We start from the raw sequence: 21,007 nt of genomic DNA, 5'->3' as shown, positions 1-21,007 counted from the left end.
GATCCAAGTCCCCAGAGCCTCTGAAGGAACTGGTCCACAGAGGAACCCCAGCATCCGCACCAGACGTTCCTGGAGGCTGGGGGTGGGGCGGTGCCTGGGAGCCCAGCCCCTCAGAAAATCCAGGTCCGGCAGAATCTGGCTTCTGGAAGAGGGAAGAGGTTTAGAGGATGCTGTGGGGGTGAAGGGGGCTGGGGCACTGCAGCCCCTACTGCCTCCTCTGTCCACACTGCTGCTCCTTCCTCCCCAGCTGCTGCAAGCCCAGACAATGTGCCCATTGTTCTGCGTCTCTGGGGGCCTGTGTGCAACTGTGTGTGTCTGTTTTTCTCTGTGTGTGACTGTGTATTGCTCTGCATCTGTCTGTGAGAGACTTTGTGGCTCTGTGTGTGTGTGACCAGGTGTGTAGAATTGTGGTTGTGTGAGCCTGCATCTTTGTGTGTGTTTAGGGTGAGAGAGGGAAACTTGGTACTCTTGGTGACTCTGAGACTTCCTGGGTGTGTGCTTATCTGTCCTCGAGGTTGTGTCATGGTGACTATTGTCTGACTGTGTTTGGGTGTATAACTGAGTGTGTGAGGCTGGGTGAGAGTATATCTATGAGTGTGTGGGCAAAAGTGAGTATTTTCTGTGTTCCTGTGGGTGGCTGTGTGTGCCTCAGTGGCCGTCAGAACCTTTGAGGTGTGAGCTTTGGCCAGGAGGAGTGGCCGGGGAAGGGGGAGTGGGAAGTGGGTGATGTGGGATGGACAGGGGGAAGGGAAGCTGCAGAGACTAGAGACCCCAAGTCTTCATCCACCCCCACCTGTCCCCAGCTCTCCTGTGGGGCTCAGACCTTGACCCCGGCTCTGGCTTGAGATGCTCCTAGTTCCCATGGACAGAAAGGCATAAACTTCCTAGGCAGGAAGACTTAGACCTCAGAGAGACACAGGGTGGGGCTGCAGGTGGAGGAGGGCGACAGAGGGCACTGTCCCATAGAGATTGGGGGAGTATTTGGGGATCTCCGGTGGGGGGCGCTGAGGTGGGGATCAGAGCAGATGCCAGGCAAAGTATGAGTGGGCACTATCTAGTCAGAGCTGGAGGTGGTCCTTCCCAGAATCAGGAAAGGCCTGGAGATGGGGAAGAGACATCAGCGAACCACTAGGTGCAGAGGCCTCGGGAATGGTAACTTGGCACAGCCTAGTTCCCAGCCTCGGGGTCCCCATCTCCTTCAAAGACCATTAACTGGACCCAGAGACCTTAGTCCTAGCCCAGGTCTGCTGCCTTTTCCAGCTCTGTGACTGTGGGTCGGTCCCCTCCCCTGCTGGGTCTCGGTTTGCTCATCTGTACAGTGAGAGGTTGGCCTCTGTGATCCAAACTCACAAAACTGGCCTGGAGTTCCTCCGGCTCTCACAAGGCGGGGTGTCATCTGTGAGTCACACAGGCCCTGCTCTGAGGGGCTTCCCGCTGAGGGAAGAAACTGGCAGCGCCTAAAGGGAGAAGAAAGACCAGACCAGGATCGGATGAGGGCTCCGTGGGCTGCAGGAAGAGGGGTCATGTGGGTGGGCCAGGGGACGGAGGAAGAACTCAGGGCAAAGAGGCAACAGCAAGCGGTTTGTGTGAGGGAAGGGACAGAGGGAGAGGCCTAGCACAGAGCGGGGTTTTGGAGACAGGCTGCCCAGGACCCCGAGACTGGCTGGGAACAGGGGTTGAGGAGGGAGAAGGCGGTGAGGAAGTTGTCGCCCACCTGTCTGTTTGGTGGTATAGTTAGCAAAGTGAATCCACTAAGACAGGGCATGGGGTGGGGGGGAGAATCGGGAGGGAGTTGCTGAAGCTTGATGAGTTTGAGGGGCCCAGGGAACATTTCCGGGGGATGACCAAGAAGGCAGCCTGAAGTTTATACGCTTTAGCACATAGACATGGGACCACAAAGGCCAGGGCCCGACCTGGCTCGTGGCCTCACAGGGACAACACACAAAAGGCTGTAAGTCCGAACTGACCCCACAAAATCTGGGCCTCTGGTCACTGCTCATAACTGGAGCCTCACAGTACATGAGGTCACCCAGGAAGCACCAGGGCAATGGGGGGCACTGCCATTGGAGGGCCAGGCAGCAGGACCGGACCCCAGGAAGGAGCCTGGGAGGGAGCCAGCAAAGAAAGGGACGGAAGCCCCCTAGTGTAGGACCATGGAGACCCTGGACGACTGGGGAGATTTTGAACAGGGCAAGAATGACCAGGAACAGTCATTATAATCACAGCTGCCAGCACTGATTACGTGCTGCTTCCCATACATTTCCTCCAGCTGGTGAGACGTGTACCATCTCTGTCCCCATTTACAGAGGAGGAAACTGAAACCCAGAGGCAGAGAGCTTATGTGAGCGGAAGGGGAGGAAGTCAGGGCTAGCGCAAAATGGTTTTCAGGAGCACGGCCATTCTGGGGTCAGGGGGCGCCATCCACAAAGGGTTCTGATGCTTCGGGTGTGGAGGAAGTAGGTAGAGATGCCGGCAGGAGAGGCAAGGCAGTCACAGCGCCGAGGCCCCAGCACCCTGGGTGTACTGGGTTCTGACACTGCAGTCAGCAGGACCCAGGCCTGCAGCCTCCCTGACAATCACCTGCCCTTGAACCTGGGTCTGGACACTAAGGCACTTTAGGGGCCGTTCTTTGGTATCCACCATCCAACCTTTCACCACATCACAGGGTCAGGGATTCTGAAAGTTTCCATTCAGAATTTTAGGCTGCCAAGAACTTTTATTTCTCCTTTCCCCTCCCTCTTCCCCTGGACTCTGTGCGTGAGTGGCTGGGGGAGGGTGGCTGCGTGAACTGGACAGGGCCCAGCCACTATCCAATAGAGCCGTTTCTCTGGCTCAGCTTCCCCAACAGCCAAGAGGTGTGCAACACCAGCTAGCCTGCCTATCTCCCCCAGGCTTGATGAAGTCATCAGAAATTCAACCCAGTTCTTCAGGGCTGCCCTGGCTCCCTTCCACCTTCCCTCCCTTCTTCCCAACTTTCGGTTTCTTTTCAGATCCTGCTGTCTTTGGGGAAGAGGTGGAATGCGGATTGCTTACAACTTTCCAGCCAAAATCCCCACTTAGGGGAAGTCCCTTTAAAAGGGAAATTGAAATTCTCTCCTAGCCCAGTCCCCAGTCCCACCCCTTCCTCCCCACACCGCTCATCACCTCTCCCATTCAGCCTCGTCCCCCAAATGATCTGGACCCAGAGTAGTGTTACCTTCCAGCTTTGTGACCCCAACAAGCCCCTTCACCTCACTGACCTCACCACGCCCACTTTACATTGAGGTATTGTTGTGTTGAAGTGATTGTAGCTATGAGGAGCTGGCTCTGTCACGTCCTGTGTAGCCCTGGCCCTTTCTTTATTTTTGTTTTATTTTAAAGACTTTACTTATTTGTTTTTTAGAGAGGGGAACGGGGGATAAAAACATCAACGTGTGATTGTCTCTTGCATGCCCCCTAACTGAGGCTGTGGCCGCAACCAAGGCATGTGCCCTGACGGGGAATCTAACCGGTGATTCTTTGGTTCACAGGCCGGCACTCAACCCACTGAGCCACACCAGCCAGGGCAGCTTTAGGCCCTTTCTGAGCCTCAGAATTCCCATCTGTAAAATGGGAGTGATAACAGTACCCACTTCTTAGGGTTATTGTGAGATAAATGAACTAGTGCAGTCAGCAAAGCCCTTAAAACTGAGCACCTGAGGCGTGGAGCACCCAGAACATTTGACAGTGCTCCTAGATGCGATTATGTGACGTGCTGGGCGAAGAAGGCCTGACACAAAGTTAGCACTCACCAGTGTGCCCCTCCCCTTCCCTTCTCTTCCCTCCCTGCCCTGGGGACCACCCTGGGATGACCTTGCGGTTGGTCCCTCCACCGTTTTTCTGGGGCCGGTGGCAGAGGGACTGACCAGGCTGATCTGGACTGACCAGGTGCTGAGTTGTTTGGAGGGAAATTGATGTAGCTCAGTCAATTCCTAAAATGGTAAGTGAATCTGTCTCTAGAACCCTGAGGATTCTCTCCCCCCTATCTTGCACCCCAGAAGTGTTCCCTTGAGGCCTCCTTTTAGTGACTTTTCCCGGAAAGACACACTCTGGAGCCCCTGCCCAACACACACTTGACCGTCCCCTCCCCTGCCCGTCCCCTCCCAGGCCCTCCACAAATTCTCCTTCCCTCCCATCTGCACGAGGGACTGCCACCCCAGCACCCCTGCCACCCCCCACCCCCACCCCCCAGCGCTCCAGGTTATGCCTCCAGGAGACTGAAATCCTGGCTGCATTTTCCTTCTTCTCTCCTCGGTCCACTGAACCTCGCATTTACTGGATTTTTTAGTTCTTCAGAGTGCTGAGTTTCTCCCACCTCAGGGCCTTTGAACATGCTGTTTCCTCTACCTGGAACGCCTCTCTCCACTTCTCTACTTGCTGAATTTCTCCCTTTCTCTTAAAACCCAGATCAAACCCAGACCTAGCTAGATTCCCCAGGAGGAAGGAATAGCGCTCCCCGCCACGTACCACGCACCTCTGGGCTCAGGGTTCCCACTCGGCGCTTCCCACACTGAATCTGCTCAGTGTCGGGGACCATAAGTGCAGCCTCGGACTTAAAGTCTCGGGTGCCTATGGGAGTCCCAGTGGAAACCTCAGGCTGGCAGTTAATGGATCAATAAACCTGGACTTCAGAGGAGGCTGGGGATGCCCTGAATTTGAAGGATCCACTGGATCCACTGGAGAGGAGTGATACACAAAGGCAGTGCCTGGAAGGGGAGCCAGCAGGGTGCTTCAGACAACAAGAAAGGGGGAAGATCAGGAACAGGGGTGCCCTGAAGGCTGAGGGAAGAAATGCTTTCCGGAAGGAGAGAGTGATCCTTCGTGCCAAACGCTGTGGAAGGGTAGAGGAAGATAGAGGGAGAGAGGTACGGGGGGTGTTGAGGGGGCAGAAGTGACAGGACTTCAGAAAGGACGAGGGATATTGGGAATGAGGAGGGAGAAGGACTCAGGATGGTGTCCAAGGGTCTGGTTTGGGCAAATGGGTGGAAGGCAATGCCGAGCCGCACACAGGAAGTCTAAAGGAGGAGCAGCGGGGTACACACGGAAATGCAGCGGTCAGCGTCGGACAGATTGGGTTGCGGTATGGTTGGAATGCCGTTAGGGTCACATGAAGTCAGTAGGATCAACGATGTCTTTGGATTTGGAGAAATAGCTGTTGGAGAGGAAGAGAGAAAAAGGTCTCTCTGTCTCCTTCTCCTCCCTGCCCCACCCACCTTCTCTATGTATGTCTGTGAGCTGGTCTACTTGCTTACAAGTCTGAATTACTATCTCCAGCCCAGATCCCTCCAAAACTCCAGCTGCCCTTGGAGATCACACCGGATGTCCCTCAGGGGCCTACAAGACAGAAAAAATAGGCCCAAGTACACACAGATTAGAGGGGACAGGGCTGGAAGCAAGAAAACCAGGGGGAAATCTATTGGACCAGCTCAGGCAAGGCAATGGTGGCCTGAACTAGGCAAGGCCCGAGGGCAGAGGAGGGGAACGTCAAGTTCAGAGACATTCAGAGAGGAGAGAGCACCAGAGATGGGGGGGACTAGGCTCCTTGGGGGAGGAGAGGGGGCTAGAAAAGGGAGACAGTTCCATTAGGTGTGGGGCTGCCCTGCAGTTACCTGTATGTGATTGAAACCTCATGAAGGGCAGAGAATGGGTCATAAGTAGGCCTTGTGGGGTGAGGAAGGGGGGCTGCTATTGACCACCAAGTGGATGAGTCCGGGTAGCAGCCCAAAGCCTCCCTCCTTAGCCATCAGCGCGCCCTCCCTCTGTAGGGAGGACCCTGAGGCAGGACCCACTCCTGGTCTCAGTCCCAAGTAGGACCTGGGAGAGTGTGTAAGGAGGAGCACGGGGACAGGTGCCAGAGGCCTCAGACCTAGTCGAGGGCTGGAGACCACTCTGCTCACCAGGTGGATCTGAGACCCGGCAAAGGCTTGAGGCCTGGAGATGCCACCATGAGACCATGTCCCTCCCCTGCTTTAAACCTGTCCATAGCTCCCTACTTCCTCCTGGAGAATGTCAAACTCCCTAGTTTGACCTTCAGAGCCTTTGAAGCTTCAAGCCCAGCTAGGCTGATTTTAGGCAGAGCCCACCTGGCTGCCAGTCCCACCCATTCCATCAGTGGAATGACCGCCTCAGGCTGCAAATCGCTACGCCTTTCTCTCCGTGCGGCCAGTTCTGCCCGCATTGCTGTGCCGCATGTGCGCCTTCCTGGTTCCTGCTCAGCCATCAAGATTCAGCCCAAGGGACCTCCCCTAAAGGCTTTTCCGACCCACCAGAGGGACCCACTGGGCCTTGTAGAAACCAATTTCACCCCCCTGGGGCATTGTCCTGGGCCGGAATACATCTCTGCCTTTCTCTTTCCGCAGCACCACGAGAGTCTGGGGAGCAGGTGCCAGGTCTGGTTCCTCTGGCCTATCCTGCCGGCGGGGGGGGGGGGGGGGGGGGGGTTGTGTGGGAACCTGTGCTCTGGGAGGGTCCGGGGTGGCGGCAGATGCTCCCCAGACTTTGGGTTCAGTCTAACTCGGTGTGTGGGGATGGGGAGCACTGAGAGAGCCAGAGGGAGGTGAAAGCAGCTTTATTTGGGCAGTGAAGGGCAGAAACATGGAAAGTCCAGGAGATGAGGCAGAGTCAGGTCATCTTCAGCCCCAGAGAAGGGACACAGGCTAACACGGCGCTCCCACGCCATCTTTCTGCTCAGCCTGGCCCGGTACACATCAGCCCCAGACCATCATGCGGTGAATCTGAAGTAAACAGACATCCGTGACACTTCCCTGGAACCCCTGGGCCACAGGGTGCAGCTGAGCACGCCAGACTGCCTGGCCTCCCATGCTGCTCTGCCATGAACTAGCTGGTGTTTGGGGGCAATTCATTTAATGGCTCCGAGCCTCAGTCTCCTCATTGGAGGATAATGGGAATAATGATGGTACCCACCTCACAGCATTACGATAAGGCTTAAGAAAGATCACTGCATGCAAACTTTAAGCATGGTACCTGGAAGAGAGTTACATGTGCAATAAATATTATTTGTTATGACTATTACTGCTTTATCAAGAGACCTGGGTTCTGGTCCCAGTTCTGCTATATTTTCCTCTCTGGGCCTGCTGAGTTTCTGTCTGTAAAATGGGGTGTTGAAGGGTTAAATGAGATAATGAATGTGGCAGAGGCTTCTAAAGGGAATGATTATCTCTTCATCTCCCTGGGGCTGGAGGGGGCTTATCACCCTCACTCTACCAGGTCTTCACTGGGCTCTCGGTCCAGGCAGTACCTGCTACCATAGGACCCGCCCATCTCCTCCCCTCTGCCCGAAAGGCAGAATGAGAGGAAAGGGCTGACCAGAAGGTATTGCAGTTAGATAGGACAAAGGACTTCCTTCTGGGCTGCAGGATACTCCCCTGGAAAGGAGCTAGAAGTCCTGGGACTGAGGCGGCTGGGGAGAAGGACTGCTTTGAGGGAAATGGCCAGGCTAGAATGGGCCAGTGGGGGTGAATCAACTCTGCAGTGAACTCAGTTCCAGAGACCCTGAAGCCTGCTCCAAGGCTCCCAGGATCACACACACACACCATACAGGAGCAGAGACTACAATAAGGACACTTGAGGATGGACAGAAGCAAAAGGCCACCCACTAGACATACGTTTCCTCTGTCCAGAACACTCTTCCCAGGGTCTGGAGTGGCTGACCCCTCGATGCATAATCCTTCAGGCCTTGTATGAAAGTTAATCTCCTCGGGCAGGACCTCCCTACCAACAAATGCATCCCCTCAGCACTCACTGAGCCCCATTTATGAGTTAGGCACTCTTCCAGATCTGTGAACAAGACCAAGTCCTTGCTCTCTACGTCTAAAGTAGCGCCTGGCCCACCTTGATCTTCTCAAACACAAAACATTGTATCTCTGACCTCTTTTTATTGTCTGTCTCTCTAACCAGAATGTAAGCGCTATGATGGCAGGGCCGGCAACTGCTTGTTTCACTAGTGTGAACCCAGTGGCTCGGTGCATAAACCTGGCACAAATCACTAGGATATGTCCTTGATAAACACTTGTTAAGTAAATGGACACAGAGACCAGAGATAGACACACAAAAACAGCCACGCTGAAAGGCGGATGCAGACACCCAGAGATGCACAGGAGTATAAACATACACAAACACACAGGATTATCACCACCTCAGTGCCCTTCAAGTGGACCCTGAGCCTTTCTGCCTTTCCTTAGGTTATTCAGATTGGTCACTAAATTAGGGGCTCGAGTCACTCCTGCCCTGGAGCTGATCTAGTTGGTGCCTGAATGCAAGGCACCAACTAGAACGGGTCCTGCATTCCCCGTTCAGGGCACAAGGTTGGCATTATTTGAGGATCCCAGGTTGGAACTCTTATTTTACTTTTTCAGGTGTCTTCTTTTTTTTTTTTTAGATTTTATTTATTTATCTTTAGAGAGGAAGGGAAGGAGAGAAGGAGAGACATATCAATGTATGGTTGCTTCTTGTGAGTCCCCCACTGGGAACTGGCCTGCAACCCAGGCATGTGCCCTGACTGGGAATCGAACCGCGATTGTGTAGTTCGCAGCCCGCGCTCAATCCACTGAGCTACATCAGCCAGGGCTTTCAGGTGCCTTCTGATGAACAGAAATTTTAATATAGTTAAATCTGTCAATCTTTTAAAAAATGTTTGTGGTGGTCAGAGAAGGGCAGAGATAAATAACCCTGCAGAGACCCCAGTCCAGCACGTAAGGCCCCTCCCACTACGGCTCACCCCTCCTCCAGGTCCCGAACACATGTCCAGGTGCTCAGACTTTGCCATCTTCCAACGCTCCCCAAGGCCCCGCCTTTAAGCCCGCCCCCTTGTGGTCGCGCCCTCTTCTGGCCCCTCCCCTCACCTGTTCTCATGGGCGGAGAGGAACTAGATGTCTCTTCCTTTTGCCCAGGTATTGGTAGTTAATGTTCTGCCACCGGTGCTTCCACCTGGAGGGAGGGAAAATTTGGCAGACGAGAGGGGAGAACCCTACTCCCTCAGGGTGTACGCCCACTTCATCTTGCCCCACCCCTGGGTCTGCCTGCTGCGGCGGCGGTGCCCTTCCCAGTTCCGCCCCCTCCACCCGCAGGCGCCGTCAAGCCCCACCTATCCAATCCCTGACTGGCCCTCGGCTCTCGGGACCCGCCCCTTCCCACAGACAGACCCCGCCCTCCGCAGTAGGTCCCGCCCCTTTCCCAGAGTGTCCCTCCTCCCCGCCGCGGTCTCTTTCTGTCTCGATCTCTGACGTCTCTGCCTCTCTTTCCTTCTCTCTCTCCTCGCCCCCGCCCCTCTCCCCGCGCTCACGTGAGGCGCGGGCGCGCGCCGTAGCAGCTGGGCCAGCGCGCGGAAGGCACGTCTGCCAGGCTGGTGGTCCCCGGCAGCAGCAGCAGGTTGCGCGTAGGCCAGCGCCAGGTGGCGCCCGGCGGGCGGCGGCGCTGCGGACTCAGCCAGTAGTCGCCCAGGCTGCGGCGGGCGGCGGGCGCCGGCAAGGCCGGGCCCCGACAGCCCCAGAAACACAACTCCTTGTCCAGGCGGTGCGGGGTCGTGGCCCGGGGCCGCCTGCGGGGAGATGGGGCGGCAGTTACCCCAAGAGAGAACTACGAGGGGGGAGGAGGGGCCGCCTCGCATCAGATGCGGCGAGGCAAGGGCCGGGGGCCACTCCTGGTGGATAGAGGGACCGGGAGGAGGATTGAAGGCCCCCATCGGGACCTTCCTTAAGGACCTGGGCGCCTCTTCCCCCAGCTGCCAGACCACGGCCCTTGTTACTGCTGGCGCCTCCCCCAAACCTCCTCACCGAGACAGAAGAAAATTCACCACGAAGTGGGCAGTCTCGGTGAATAGCATGGTGTCCAGGCCGCCTGGCCTGGCTTTGGCCTCTTTAATACCTGCCTGGGCATGGAGGGGGAGGCCTGAAAGCCCATAGTCCCCCTGGGGCCTGGCTGTTTTTAGCAGGAGGCCTCAGCTGGTAGAAGCAGGTGGGGGCAGCGCCTGCTGGGGCCTAGTCCGCTGTCTGATTTCACCAGCCGCTTTAGTGGGATGGAGCTGGTCACCAGATCTTAATGATCCCCTGAGATGCTTCGACCCAGGACAGAAGGGCAAGGACAGGAGGGCAAGGAGAGGCGGAGTCAGCAAGAAGGGGCTGAGGGCAAGAAGGTCAGCTGCCAGTTGAATAACCCTTCCCTGTTCCACTCAGGGACCTCCAGACCCCAGTCACACACCCTGTTGCTGTGCTCAGGTAGAATTCACATCTCACAAGGCCTCTCTGCTCCCACGGCCCTTTTTTTCCTTGCTCCTGGTCGCTCTTAAATGTCAGAGGCAGAAAGCTTCTCAGCCAGCTCCTACTTCAGGAATTTTTTAAAAGATTGCATTTTATTATTCATTTTTAGAGAGAGGGAAGAGTAGGGAGGAAGGGAGGGTGAGAAACATCTATGTGAGAGAGAAATATCGATCGGTTGCCTCTTGCACCTGGGCCCTAATAGGATGCCAGGCAGGTACCCTGCAACCTTTCTCTCTGTGGGCTGACGTCCAACCAACAAAGTTGCACCAGTCAGGGCAGGAATTCTTATCTGGAGGCCAGGAATGAATTTCTGGGAGTTCCAGGATCCTCAAAACTGTCTGCAGAGTTCCAAACACAAATATATTCCCAGAAAGAATCTAGAAAGAGTCCCTGACACCTCCTCTCCATCCCTCCAAGAAAAAGTCCTTGATCTGGCCTAACTCACTCTTTGCAGAAAGGGAAACAGGTTCATAGTGGGGCAGAGAAAAGCCAAAAGTAAAACTCAGGCTTCCTACTACTCTGCCTGCCCCTGCAGAGGGTGAGACAACTCTTGTGTGGTCCTGTCCTGCGGAGCATGGGGTTCAGGGCTCAGGGCTCTGAGCCCAGACTGGGCCCTGCTCCTTGACCCCTTGGGATCCCGAGGAACGTGCTGGCCCAGCTCTCTCTCCCACGCTGCCAGTTTGGGCTATTTCCCCCCCAGTGACTCATACTGGCTGCTGAGAAGAGTGGGCAGCTGTTCTGAGCCCCCAGAGTTCATCCACTACAGGCCCTGACTTGCCGCTCCATATGTGCAGCCATATTTGGGGATTTAATCTCCTCTTTTCCTCTCCTCTCCGTGGGGAATCTACCTCCTGCCATTCCTTCCCCTTCCCTCTGTCTCCAATCTCTCCCTCCCTGACCGCTCCTTCTCAGCAGCAAACAGGCTCTGGTTTTCCCTATCTTTGAAAAAGAAGAAAGCCTTCCTTCCACCGGGTGTCCTTCTCCAGCTCCCCTTCATAGCCAACATTCTTGAAAGAGTTTGTACACACGCTGTTTATTCTTTCTCCCTTAACCCCTGCAGTCGGGCTTCCTCCCCCACCATTCCACAGGAACAGCTCATCAAGGTCACCGCTCACCTCCTTGGTGCTAAATCCAAGGGATGTTCTCAAGGCTTTATCTCACTTGACCCCTGAGCAGCGGTGACTTTGGCACAAATACTCCCTCCTGTCTGAAGTACTTTTGCGTCCTTGTTTTAGACATTATGTACTCTTGACTTTCTCGACTCTCTTACTGATTGCTGCGACATGGCAAATTCCTCATCCTTTGCTCATGGCCTAAACATGGGTGTTCTTGGGCCTGCCACAGTGTGACCCAAGGGAACCTCATGGGTCCCCGTGCCTGGTTCACCTGTGTCAGAGACTCGCTTCTCTCTTTCCGCCCTGACCTCTCTTCCCCGCTCTACACCTGTCTCTTGGACCCCTCCCCCTGGATGTCCCACCTCACAGGAAACATGCCCCACACCCGCCCTTCCTCTCATGTCCTCCAGCTTGGCTGTTTTCTCAGTTGCTTGAACTAGAAAAGAGTCTGGATTGGTTCCAGACTCTTCCCTTTCTCCTTGTTTTTCATATTCAAGCAGCTACAACACCCCGTCCTCTCCAGAACATATTGAAATCCCCTTGCTCCTCTCCATTTCCACTGCTAACACCTGGTCTGAGTCTTCACCGCCTTTCACCTGGAAGGAGAGGCAGCCTCCTTAATTGTCTCCCTACCGCTCTCAGTCTCTTAGGTGGTCTCTTCCCACGCCAAGGTTTTCTTTCCAAAACAGGAGTGTGTCCCTCTGCACAGTGTCTGCTGCAAACATTTCACCCACAGCGTACACCAGTCCCAGTGCTGGCACGTCTCCGACCCCAGGGCCTTCGCCTGGGTGACGACTCTCTTCTTGGTCCCAGTGTCAGTTGCTCAGGAAGCCGTTCTGGACCCCCAGCTTTGCTCTTCCTTCTCCTCACACCACTGTGGCCTCTCCTCTGTGGACTTACCGGTCATTCATTAGTTAGTCTAATCTGCAGATGTTCTACAAACTCCTGAGCCCTTGCATTTTAAGCCCCAGGGATGAATATGACACAGCCCCCTACTCCCAATGCACCCATGTCATAAGAGGCATACACAGCTATTCAACAGGTATCCAGGAATATAGGTAAGTACACAGTGGGACAAGTAGGTGCTATGGGAGGGCAGGAAACAGGCGGTCAGAGGAGCCTTGTGAAGTGACAGTTATGGAGAGTGGAAGGGCCAGTGGGATTGGGAGGGAGGCCATTCCAGGCAGAAGGGCCAGCATGCTTAAAGGCCGCAAGAACGTGTCGTGAAGAGCTGAGGAATGTCCGGCGTGGCTAGGCAGTGATGTCACAAGCCATTGATGAGCTTTATTTATTTTTTAAAGATTTAATTATTTATTTTAGAGCTGGGGGAGGGAGTAAGAGAGGGAGAGAAGCATTGATCAGCCGCCTCTCACGCACCAACTGGGGGCCTGGTCTGCAATCCAGCATGTGCCCTGACTAGGAACTGAACCGGTCACTGTTCCATTTGCAGGCCAGCGCTCAACCCACTGAGCCACACCAGTCAGGTCCGTTGACGGGGTTTAAATAGGAGAATGACATGGCTGGGTTTGTGATCTTTATAAAACCAGTCTGGGCTGGAAGAATCAAGCAAGGAAGGAATCAGGGAGACAGGTAGGAGGCTGCTGGAGTAATCCAGATGAGTAGCAATGGCGGGGTTGGTGGTGGAATCAGAGCAGAACGGACTGTGGTCATCTGGATGGGGTGGGGGGGTGGGAAAGAGAGGGAAAATGAACATGATTCTGGTGCTCTTACTCCGAGATGGGGTGGAGAGAGGCCACGGGAGCTGGGGCACCCACATCCCTGTGGCGACCAGCTCCCTGATCTACCTGGGGCTGGGTTTCCTGATGTCTTCCAAGGGGTCCTCATTCACCTTTTATCCTAGAGGAGCAGACGGAGGCCCAAGGGCTAGAAGGCTGCTAAGAAGACCCAGAAGGAGGCAGAGGGCAGGAGAAAAGGAAGTTGGGTCAGAGTCTGGATGTGATGGGGTTTCAGGGAAAGTGACACCTGGGGTTTCCTCAGGGTCTGGAAATTCCAATTTCTCTGGATTCACCCAAAGATTCCCAAATTCTGAGATGCTCAGTCTCTGGGGCCCAGCCCTTAGAAGTTGTGGGAGCCTTCTAGGTGCTGGGAGTCTGTATCTGAAGGACCACCATCCCCTGACAGGTCCCCAGGACTCTCCAGTCCCTAGCCTCAGGGTGTCCTCCCCTGAGTCGGCCCAGTGCCTGTGATCCTGTGAGATCAGGATCCTCACACTAACCCTGGGGGTCGGCAGCTTATGCACCCACATTGTACATGGGAAGACTTCCAGGGGTTAAGGAACTTGCTCGAATTCACACAGCTAAGAAAGACGAGGCAGGAGGAGGGCTGGAATCAAGGTTTGACTGGCATTAGAGTGTGTGCTTTTAACTCCTGAACTATATTAAGCCTGTTGACCCCTGGATGATTGGCTCAGTAAGGGGAGGAGGCTTTGTGGGGAACTGCTTGTGGTTGGGGTGGCTGCCCCCCTCTTATATGAAGTGATGGGAAAGGGTAGTCCTGACGTCAGTTGTTGCTGTGGTGATACAGCAACCCTTTCCCTGCTGTCTCCATGGTAACCTGGGGGTCCATCTGCCTACTTCAACCCCTCCTTCTAAAAGGGGGCCCCTTAGGGAGGGGCTGGCTAAAAGTGTCTGAGAGAGGAGTCAGGGAAGGCAGTGATTCAAGCATCGTTTTTTTCCCCTGGGCCCCTGCCCATTCCTCAGGTGTGGACAATAAGGCTGGGATCTGGGAGTTTGGTTTTGGCATCTGGGGACAGCTTTACTCTTTTGGGTGGGGGAGGCAACTGTTTTTACCACTTGGGGATTCCCCTGGAAATTCCCCCTACCGAGTTCCCAGGCTCCTGGGCAGAACTGCTGGGAAGTTGGCAGAGGGAGGCAAGAGGGATTCCCCAATCCCCTCTCAGGCTGGTCATCACCTAGCTGCGGGGCGCCATGGCTGGCCAGCTCTCTGTTGCCCCTTGAGGTTAAATGTTGGAGAGGCAGCAGCCTCTTGTTCCAACGCTGGCTGTGCCGGAGACTCCTTCCTGGTGCTCTACTCACATGACTTTACTGAAACCTTCCACCAGGTGTCATTAATGTCCTTCCACAGATTTGGAAATGGAGACTCAGAATGGCTAAGTAACCAGCCCAAGGTTGCACAGCTTGTCAATGGCAGGGCTAAAATGCCACACTAGAATTTAGGCCAGTGACTTCTGCAGTGGGAAAAAGGAAAAAGCAACAGAGAACAGAATGGAAAAGGAGATGAGAAGTAGGAGAGAGAAGTGATCTAGACTGGAGCCCATCACACTCCCTGTCACTTACAGAACAAAGTTCAGACTCAGTGCCTCGACCCAGTGCCTTCTCTTCTGTGAACTCCTTCCCGGATCCCATGAATTCTGAGCTCTGCAAGGGCCAGGGGTTAGATTCAGGCCTGGGCTCTCAGCACCTGGTGCCACCCAGGTAGTTACTGGTGAAAGTTGATTGAACTGAGTTTCCTGGACTTGCCCTCCACTTTTCTGCCTCCAGCCTCTGCCCACAGTGTTCCTTCCTCCTGGAATGCCCTTTCCCCTTACTCATGGACATTCTAGACCTCACTACACTCAGGGTCTGGTCCCATGGAAAGGTATGTGTCTGGAGTGTCTGGAATCTTTGCATCCCTCACTATCCAAGCAAATGGAAGGAGGCAATAAGTCTTTTTAAAGGAAAGAAGGATTGAGAAATGAGACAAAGGAAGTAAGAGGGATGAAAGAAAGAAAGAATGGGAAGGAGTCAGCATTGGGGGCTCGCAAGGTCCAGAGAGATGAGCTGGTCCCCCCTGCAACCTTTTTTTTCCAACCAGTGAAGAAAAGTGCCCTGAGGGAAGGGACTTGCCTGGTGAGGTCTCCCAGGAAATCATGTGAGTTCTGTGATTTCGATGTGAGCTCTAAGCCAGGTGTCTTCTATGAGGGTCAAAGAAGTTTACCATGGAATCCCCAGTGTCCCACACAGGCCTAGTGGACCTGTATTGTCTGTGTCAGGGTCAACTAGAACCCAGGGGCCTGACCCCTGGTCACACTGACCAAGGTTCCTCCTTGCCATGGAACTGAGTTGTCACCCGGTCCCCTGCCACTCTTTACCCCTTCTTTTCAGGCTTCCTTCTCTCCCAGGCGTACTCAATCTTCCAATCTTTGCATAAGCTGCCTCTGCTCCTGGGTTGTTTTTTTCTCCATCTTCACCCATTATCTTCTGGCGATGCTGCTGATCACCTGGCTGTGCTTACATCTCAAGGGTAGTCTTACTCAGGGCCCAGACTGGTCAATTATAGTCTCGCACCTCCTTAACAATGGTAATTGGCCCAAGGAGGGTACATGTGATTTAAGAAGGGCCAACCGCTGCCCTTCCCTGGGTAGCTATATAGAGCCTGGGAGAAAACACCTCGTCCTTCTTGGGGTTTCTGAGCTGCCTGCAACTGTGTTGCCTCCCTGGAGATGACCAGGGGTGAGAGAGGAACAATGGGGCAGTCCTGGTGGGACTGACCCCTTGGTCCCATCCCAACAGATGCCCTGATTTCTCTAACCACTAGCTTATATCCTTCCCAGCCACTTGAAACAATCAATTCCTTTTCTGTTTAAGCTAACTGCAGTTGCTCTCAATGGCAAGACCATATCAATAGAGCCTGGTGATTTTTAGTCTCTAAAATGACAGTGGCCTCCTAGGGTGGGGGTGAATACTGTTTACAGGGAACGAGGCCCTTTTTCTGCAGAGCTGCAGCAGGCTGAGCAGGGCCTGTGTTAAGTTTGGTGGGGATGGAGACAGCTGGGTTATCCCACTGAATGGAAGAGCCGAGTCCCTGAGGGTTTTCCAGGCAGAAAGGGTGGAGGAGAGGAGGAGTGAAGGAGGAGAGAGAAGCCAGCACTGGGGCCTAAAGCCAAGGATTATTCTAGGGAAGGGACAAGCTCGGTGTGGAGGGGTTTCAAAGAGCCAGGATGTTTTAAAGGACCAGGGGCAGAACAGTCATCTGAAGTCCTTGCTTCGAAGTAGACCTTTCGGCAAACATCCTCTCCTTCAATCAGCCTGCATTTGGCACTGCCTGGGAGAGCGTTTTGTGTAGAAGTCACCTTTCAGGTGACCGTGGGATTTTGAAGTGCTCTAGGGACAGCCTGGTCTTCTACTTATGTAAATTAGGTGAGGAAATTGAGCCAACTGTACTTAGATCTCAGGGGACAGGAGACTGAACCTAATCTTTAGTTTACATATATTTTCCCCAATATTAAAATAATACAGTTCATTAAAGCAAAAGTGGAAATTGGAAAATACTTATTCAGCTTAAACCCTATACTCCCAGACAATTTGGTGCTGTGGGCCCCTCCTACGGGGGACGGCTGTGAAGTTTGAGGACATTCCCGTCACCCATCAGCTGACAGAGTCCCCAATCTTTTTCTGGTTCCACCACTTCTAGAAGAAACCAAGGTCAAGATGAACAGGGTACCTCCCTAAACTCTTCCAACAAAACCAGAGGTGCCCAAGGTCACAAAACAGCAGGCAGCAAAACCTAATGCCATCTTGGGAGCATTAAAGGAGCCTGGTGTGGGTGGCCATTTTCTACTCTAAGTTGTCTGCCGATCCCCTCCGATCCTGAACTTCTCTAGGCCCCGGAGTGCAGCACAATAATGTGATTTTCACTAGAGGCTATGGAAGGAGACAGAGGGGATGGGGAGAAGGAGTCATGACTAGCAAAAAATGGGGGAGTGGTGGGCGCCAGGCCAGAAGAAAGTGGGCGGGGAAAGGCCAGCCCCTGGGGCTGGGAGGATCCAAGGGATGAGGCAGCTATAGGGAAGGCACTGTGGGATAGCGCAGAGCAGTCAACGGGGCCCATCTGGCAGGACAGACATAAACGGCCAGTCCGGAGTGGAAAGAACAGTTTATGCTGTAATTTATTAAAATGTGCATCATTCTTTTATTTTAAAATGTGCATCATTGTCTCGTGCTCGGCGCGCGCGACGTGCTCAGGCGCACTCAGGTGGCGCGGGCCCGGGGGCTCCCGCCCATGGCCAGGTAGACGTCGATGGGCACGTGCAGCAGCGTCAGGCAGTGGCAGCCCGGGCAGCGGCGAAGCGGCCTAGGGAAAGCAGTGCGACAGGGGGCGCTGTTGGGGTCTTATCCATGGAGTGCACTCGGGGTTTCCGAGGTTGGGGCGAGGATGTGGGGCCTTTACCTGGGGTGGGGGTGGGTGTGACTGGGGATGGAAAGTGGGACGGGGACGACCCGGGAGCACAGGAGGGGACGCAGGCTCACCTGACAGGGTTGTGCTCCGTAGCTACTGGCTCTGGGCTGTCCTGGGACTCGGGGGTGGCGGCAAGGCCAGGGGAGTCTCCGGCCTCAATGGGGAATCTCCGACCCTGAGGGGGCTCCTGGGCACTCATGTCCAGGCCCCAGGTCGCTCTGCGCGGGGAGGGGCAAGGCAGTCAAGCTGCTGTTGGACGGCTGGGCGCCTCCACCCCGCACCTGCCCCTTGGGCCATTGCTCACCTGCTGGAGGCCGAGGCCGGTCCCAGGCTGGAAGCAGCTGCCTGAGCCCTGGCCGCGGGAGGACGCTCCGGTCCAGGCGCAGCCAGGCAGGTGTCTGCGGTGCGTGTGGGCCCGGGGGCCGTCGAGGGGGAGGGCCGCATTGTGACCTCGGCCTTGGCGTGCTGACCTCACAGAACCCGTTCCTCCCGCCAGGGAACCCGCCCACCACCTAACACCTAGTGTGGCCGTGCGCAGGCAGCCCGAGGGCTCCCACCATGGCGCTTTGAGACGGTGGTGCAGACATCCAGCAGCCCCATGGGGACGCAGCGGCGACAGCAACCAGATGGGAGGAGGCATCCACAAAGAACCTGGCATTTTAGGGAGCGCGGGCCCCCCCGGAGCGCCCCTCTACACCAGCCTGACCTGGCTCGGGGGTGGGAGCGCGGCTATGACTTAACCGGTACTGGGTTTGGTACCGGTGCTGCTGTTGGGGGTAGGCCATTTTGGCCAAGGGTCATACAATATTTACATCACAATTGGGCTGGAGTTTTAAAATGTCTGGCCCTCTCCCTCCCCACCACCTGTGGCTGCTGTGTCCAGACGGAGAATGCTCTAGCGTTGGGGGCTGCTGTGGGTGAAGTCCCTGGGGGGAAAAGGACCGGGCCAAGGGCGATGGTGGAGTAGAGCTGCCTCACAGAGGCAGCATGAGCTAATAGCTTGATAGGAAGGAAGCGCTACACAGCATGGAGGACTTTCTGCTCTCCAATGGGTACCAGCTGGGCAAGACCATTGGGGAAGGGACCTACTCAAAAGTCAAAGAAGCATTTTCCAAAAAACACCAAAGAAAGGTGGCAATTAAAATTATAGACAAGATGGGAGGGCCAGAAGGTGAGCTGGGACCCCTTTGGAGGAAGAGAGGGCTGGTTGTGGTGGGTGGGGGCTTCCTCCCCTTAGTCTGAAACCAAGATGGCGGCTCTGGAGTAAGTCACTGGGGAACCGCGGGATGCTGGGAGTCCAGGAATACCAGACCGACCAAAATCCAAGCTTGAAGGGGCAGGAGGCAAAGGGTTCTCAGAGGCAGAACCCAAGCCCATCAGAACAGACTGGCAGAGAGCACTAGACAGCAGATGCTGGTGTGGAAGCAGGTAGCAATGGGGAAAACTGGGCTCAGGGAAAGAACTGTCCTGAAGTGTCCTGGTAAGGAGGCAGGGGCAAGGGGCTGGTCACCACACTGCAGGCAAATCAGGCCTCACAGCTGAGACTGGCTTTGTCCATCAGTCCCCAAGCACCTGGACACCTGTGGTCTCACAGGCTACTCACAACAGTCCCTGAGGTTGGCAGGGAATGGTTCCTTTGAAAATAAACTAACTACAAAAATAAAGTGAATACTCTCTGCGCTGTCCAAGCACCTAAACATTTAAGACTGTTAAAAGGAATTTGACATTGTGATTAGAAGGCACCAGTCCCAGCCGGACATGGCGGGGACACAGGCAGATGTTGAAAGGCAGGAGACAGGCCCTTCTGAACTTGATACACAATCTCTTTTTCCTTCGTTCCCTCAGAATTTATCCAGAGATTCCTACCTCGGGAGCTCCAGATTGTCCGCACCCTGGACCACAAGAACATCATCCAGGTGTATGAGATGCTGGAGTCTGCCGATGGTAAAATCTACCTGGTGATGGAGCTGGCAGAGGGGGGGGATGTCTTTGACTGCGTGCTGAATGGGGGGCCACTGCCCGAGAGCCAGGCAAAGGCCCTCTTCCGTCAGATGGTTGAGGCCATCCGCTACTGCCATGGCTGTGGTGTGGCCCATCGGGACCTCAAGTGTGAGAACGCATTGTTGCAGGGCTTCAACCTGAAGCTGACTGACTTTGGCTTCGCCAAGGTGTTGCCCCAGTCACGCCGGGAGCTGAGCCAGACCTTCTGCGGCAGCACAGCCTATGCCGCTCCCGAGGTGCTGCAGGGTATTCCTCACGAGAGCAAGAAGGGTGATGTCTGGAGCATGGGCGTTGTCCTCTACGTCATGCTCTGTGCCAGCCTACCTTTTGATGACACAGACATTCCCAAGATGCTGTGGCAGCAGCAGAAGGGGGTGTCCTTCCCTACCCATCTGGGCATCTCGGCTGAATGCCAGGACTTGCTCAAACAGCTCCTGGAACCAGACATGATCCTCCGGCCTTCAATCGAAGAAATTAGTTGGCATCCATGGCTAGCAAGCACTTCATAAAAGCAATGGCAAGTCCTCCCCAATAAAGCAGGGGGAGAAAGCAAACCTAACCTGCTTCGAAAATGGTGATATATATTTTACACTCTAAGTTTACTTATCCTAAAACTTACCTACACCTTCCCCAGCCTTACTTCTCTTTCCCTTTAAAGATTTTCATGGAACCAGAGGGCCTCATTCAGGCTTCCCTTTTATTACCGCTGACAAGTGATTTTCATATGGGTATTTAACTAAAGGTAATTAAATTAGACCTCAGAGTCATATACATATGGCGGGGGGAGGAGAGGAGAGAACAATGACAATGAGCAACTGGAGCCACTGTTGTTGTCACTTCCTTTCCAAACAAAAGCAGAAGCACTGGGAGTGCAGAACTGGCCTCTTGACTCCGTGCCTTGGTGAGAAGCCTGTTGGGGTCCCCGTCCCTTCCTCATCCCAAAGGCCAAGTGGGATGAGTCTGGGTGAGGACAAGGGACTTCCCCAGGACCCATGCTACCTCCCATCCAGGCCCCCCCCAACACACCCTGGTCCAAGCAGGAAGCCACTCTGTACACTGTGTGTCCTGCCCTGACCCCAGGGCAGCTGCCATGGGGGACAAGAACAGACCCCCAGACCTTCCAGCTTCTGTTGAATCTCTTTAATGCTGTTAACGGCAAGTCTGGAAAACGTTCGGGACAAAGTTCTTTTTTCTTTCTTTTTAATTACAAAACTAACAGCTGTTAGAATCTTTTTTTTTTTCCTTTTTTCTTTTCCTGGCTACAAAATACTCTGGGGAGATGCATTATAATTTAAAATATATAATATTGCACAAACAACCAAAAATTTAACTAAACTGAAGAAATTACAAAGAGAGAAAAACCCCATCCCATCAAAAAGACTCAGCATTCTCTTCAACCCA

The 21,007-nt window shown here is 54.4% G+C and overlaps 2 protein-coding genes across 2 annotated transcripts; one reads left to right on the top strand and one right to left on the bottom strand.

Moving 5' to 3' along the window:
* Positions 1 to 17,314: 17,314 nt before the first annotated feature.
* Positions 17,315 to 19,376, bottom strand: FAM229A (family with sequence similarity 229 member A). The gene is made up of 3 exons (XM_037061557.1): positions 17,910 to 19,376; positions 17,677 to 17,823; positions 17,315 to 17,500 (listed from the first exon to the last, which is right to left on the bottom strand). The coding sequence occupies exons 1-3, from the start codon at positions 18,047 to 18,049 to the stop codon at positions 17,398 to 17,400; spliced, it is 390 nt and encodes a 129-aa protein (XP_036917452.1). The 5' UTR covers positions 18,050 to 19,376; the 3' UTR covers positions 17,315 to 17,397.
* Positions 18,632 to 20,303, top strand: TSSK3 (testis specific serine kinase 3). The gene is made up of 2 exons (XM_037061558.1): positions 18,632 to 18,776; positions 19,451 to 20,303. Exons 1-2 carry the CDS (start codon positions 18,632 to 18,634, stop codon positions 20,113 to 20,115), a joined length of 810 nt encoding a protein of 269 aa, XP_036917453.1. The 3' UTR covers positions 20,116 to 20,303.
* Positions 20,304 to 21,007: the final 704 nt, after the last annotated feature.

The sequence above is a fragment of the Sturnira hondurensis genome, unplaced genomic scaffold (genome assembly GCF_014824575.4).
Source record: "Sturnira hondurensis isolate 20B ecotype Veracruz unplaced genomic scaffold, ASM1482457v3 Scaffold0013381, whole genome shotgun sequence".
Taxonomy (NCBI): Eukaryota; Metazoa; Chordata; class Mammalia; order Chiroptera; family Phyllostomidae; genus Sturnira; species Sturnira hondurensis.
This window is presented reverse-complemented; position numbering and strand designations above follow the sequence as displayed.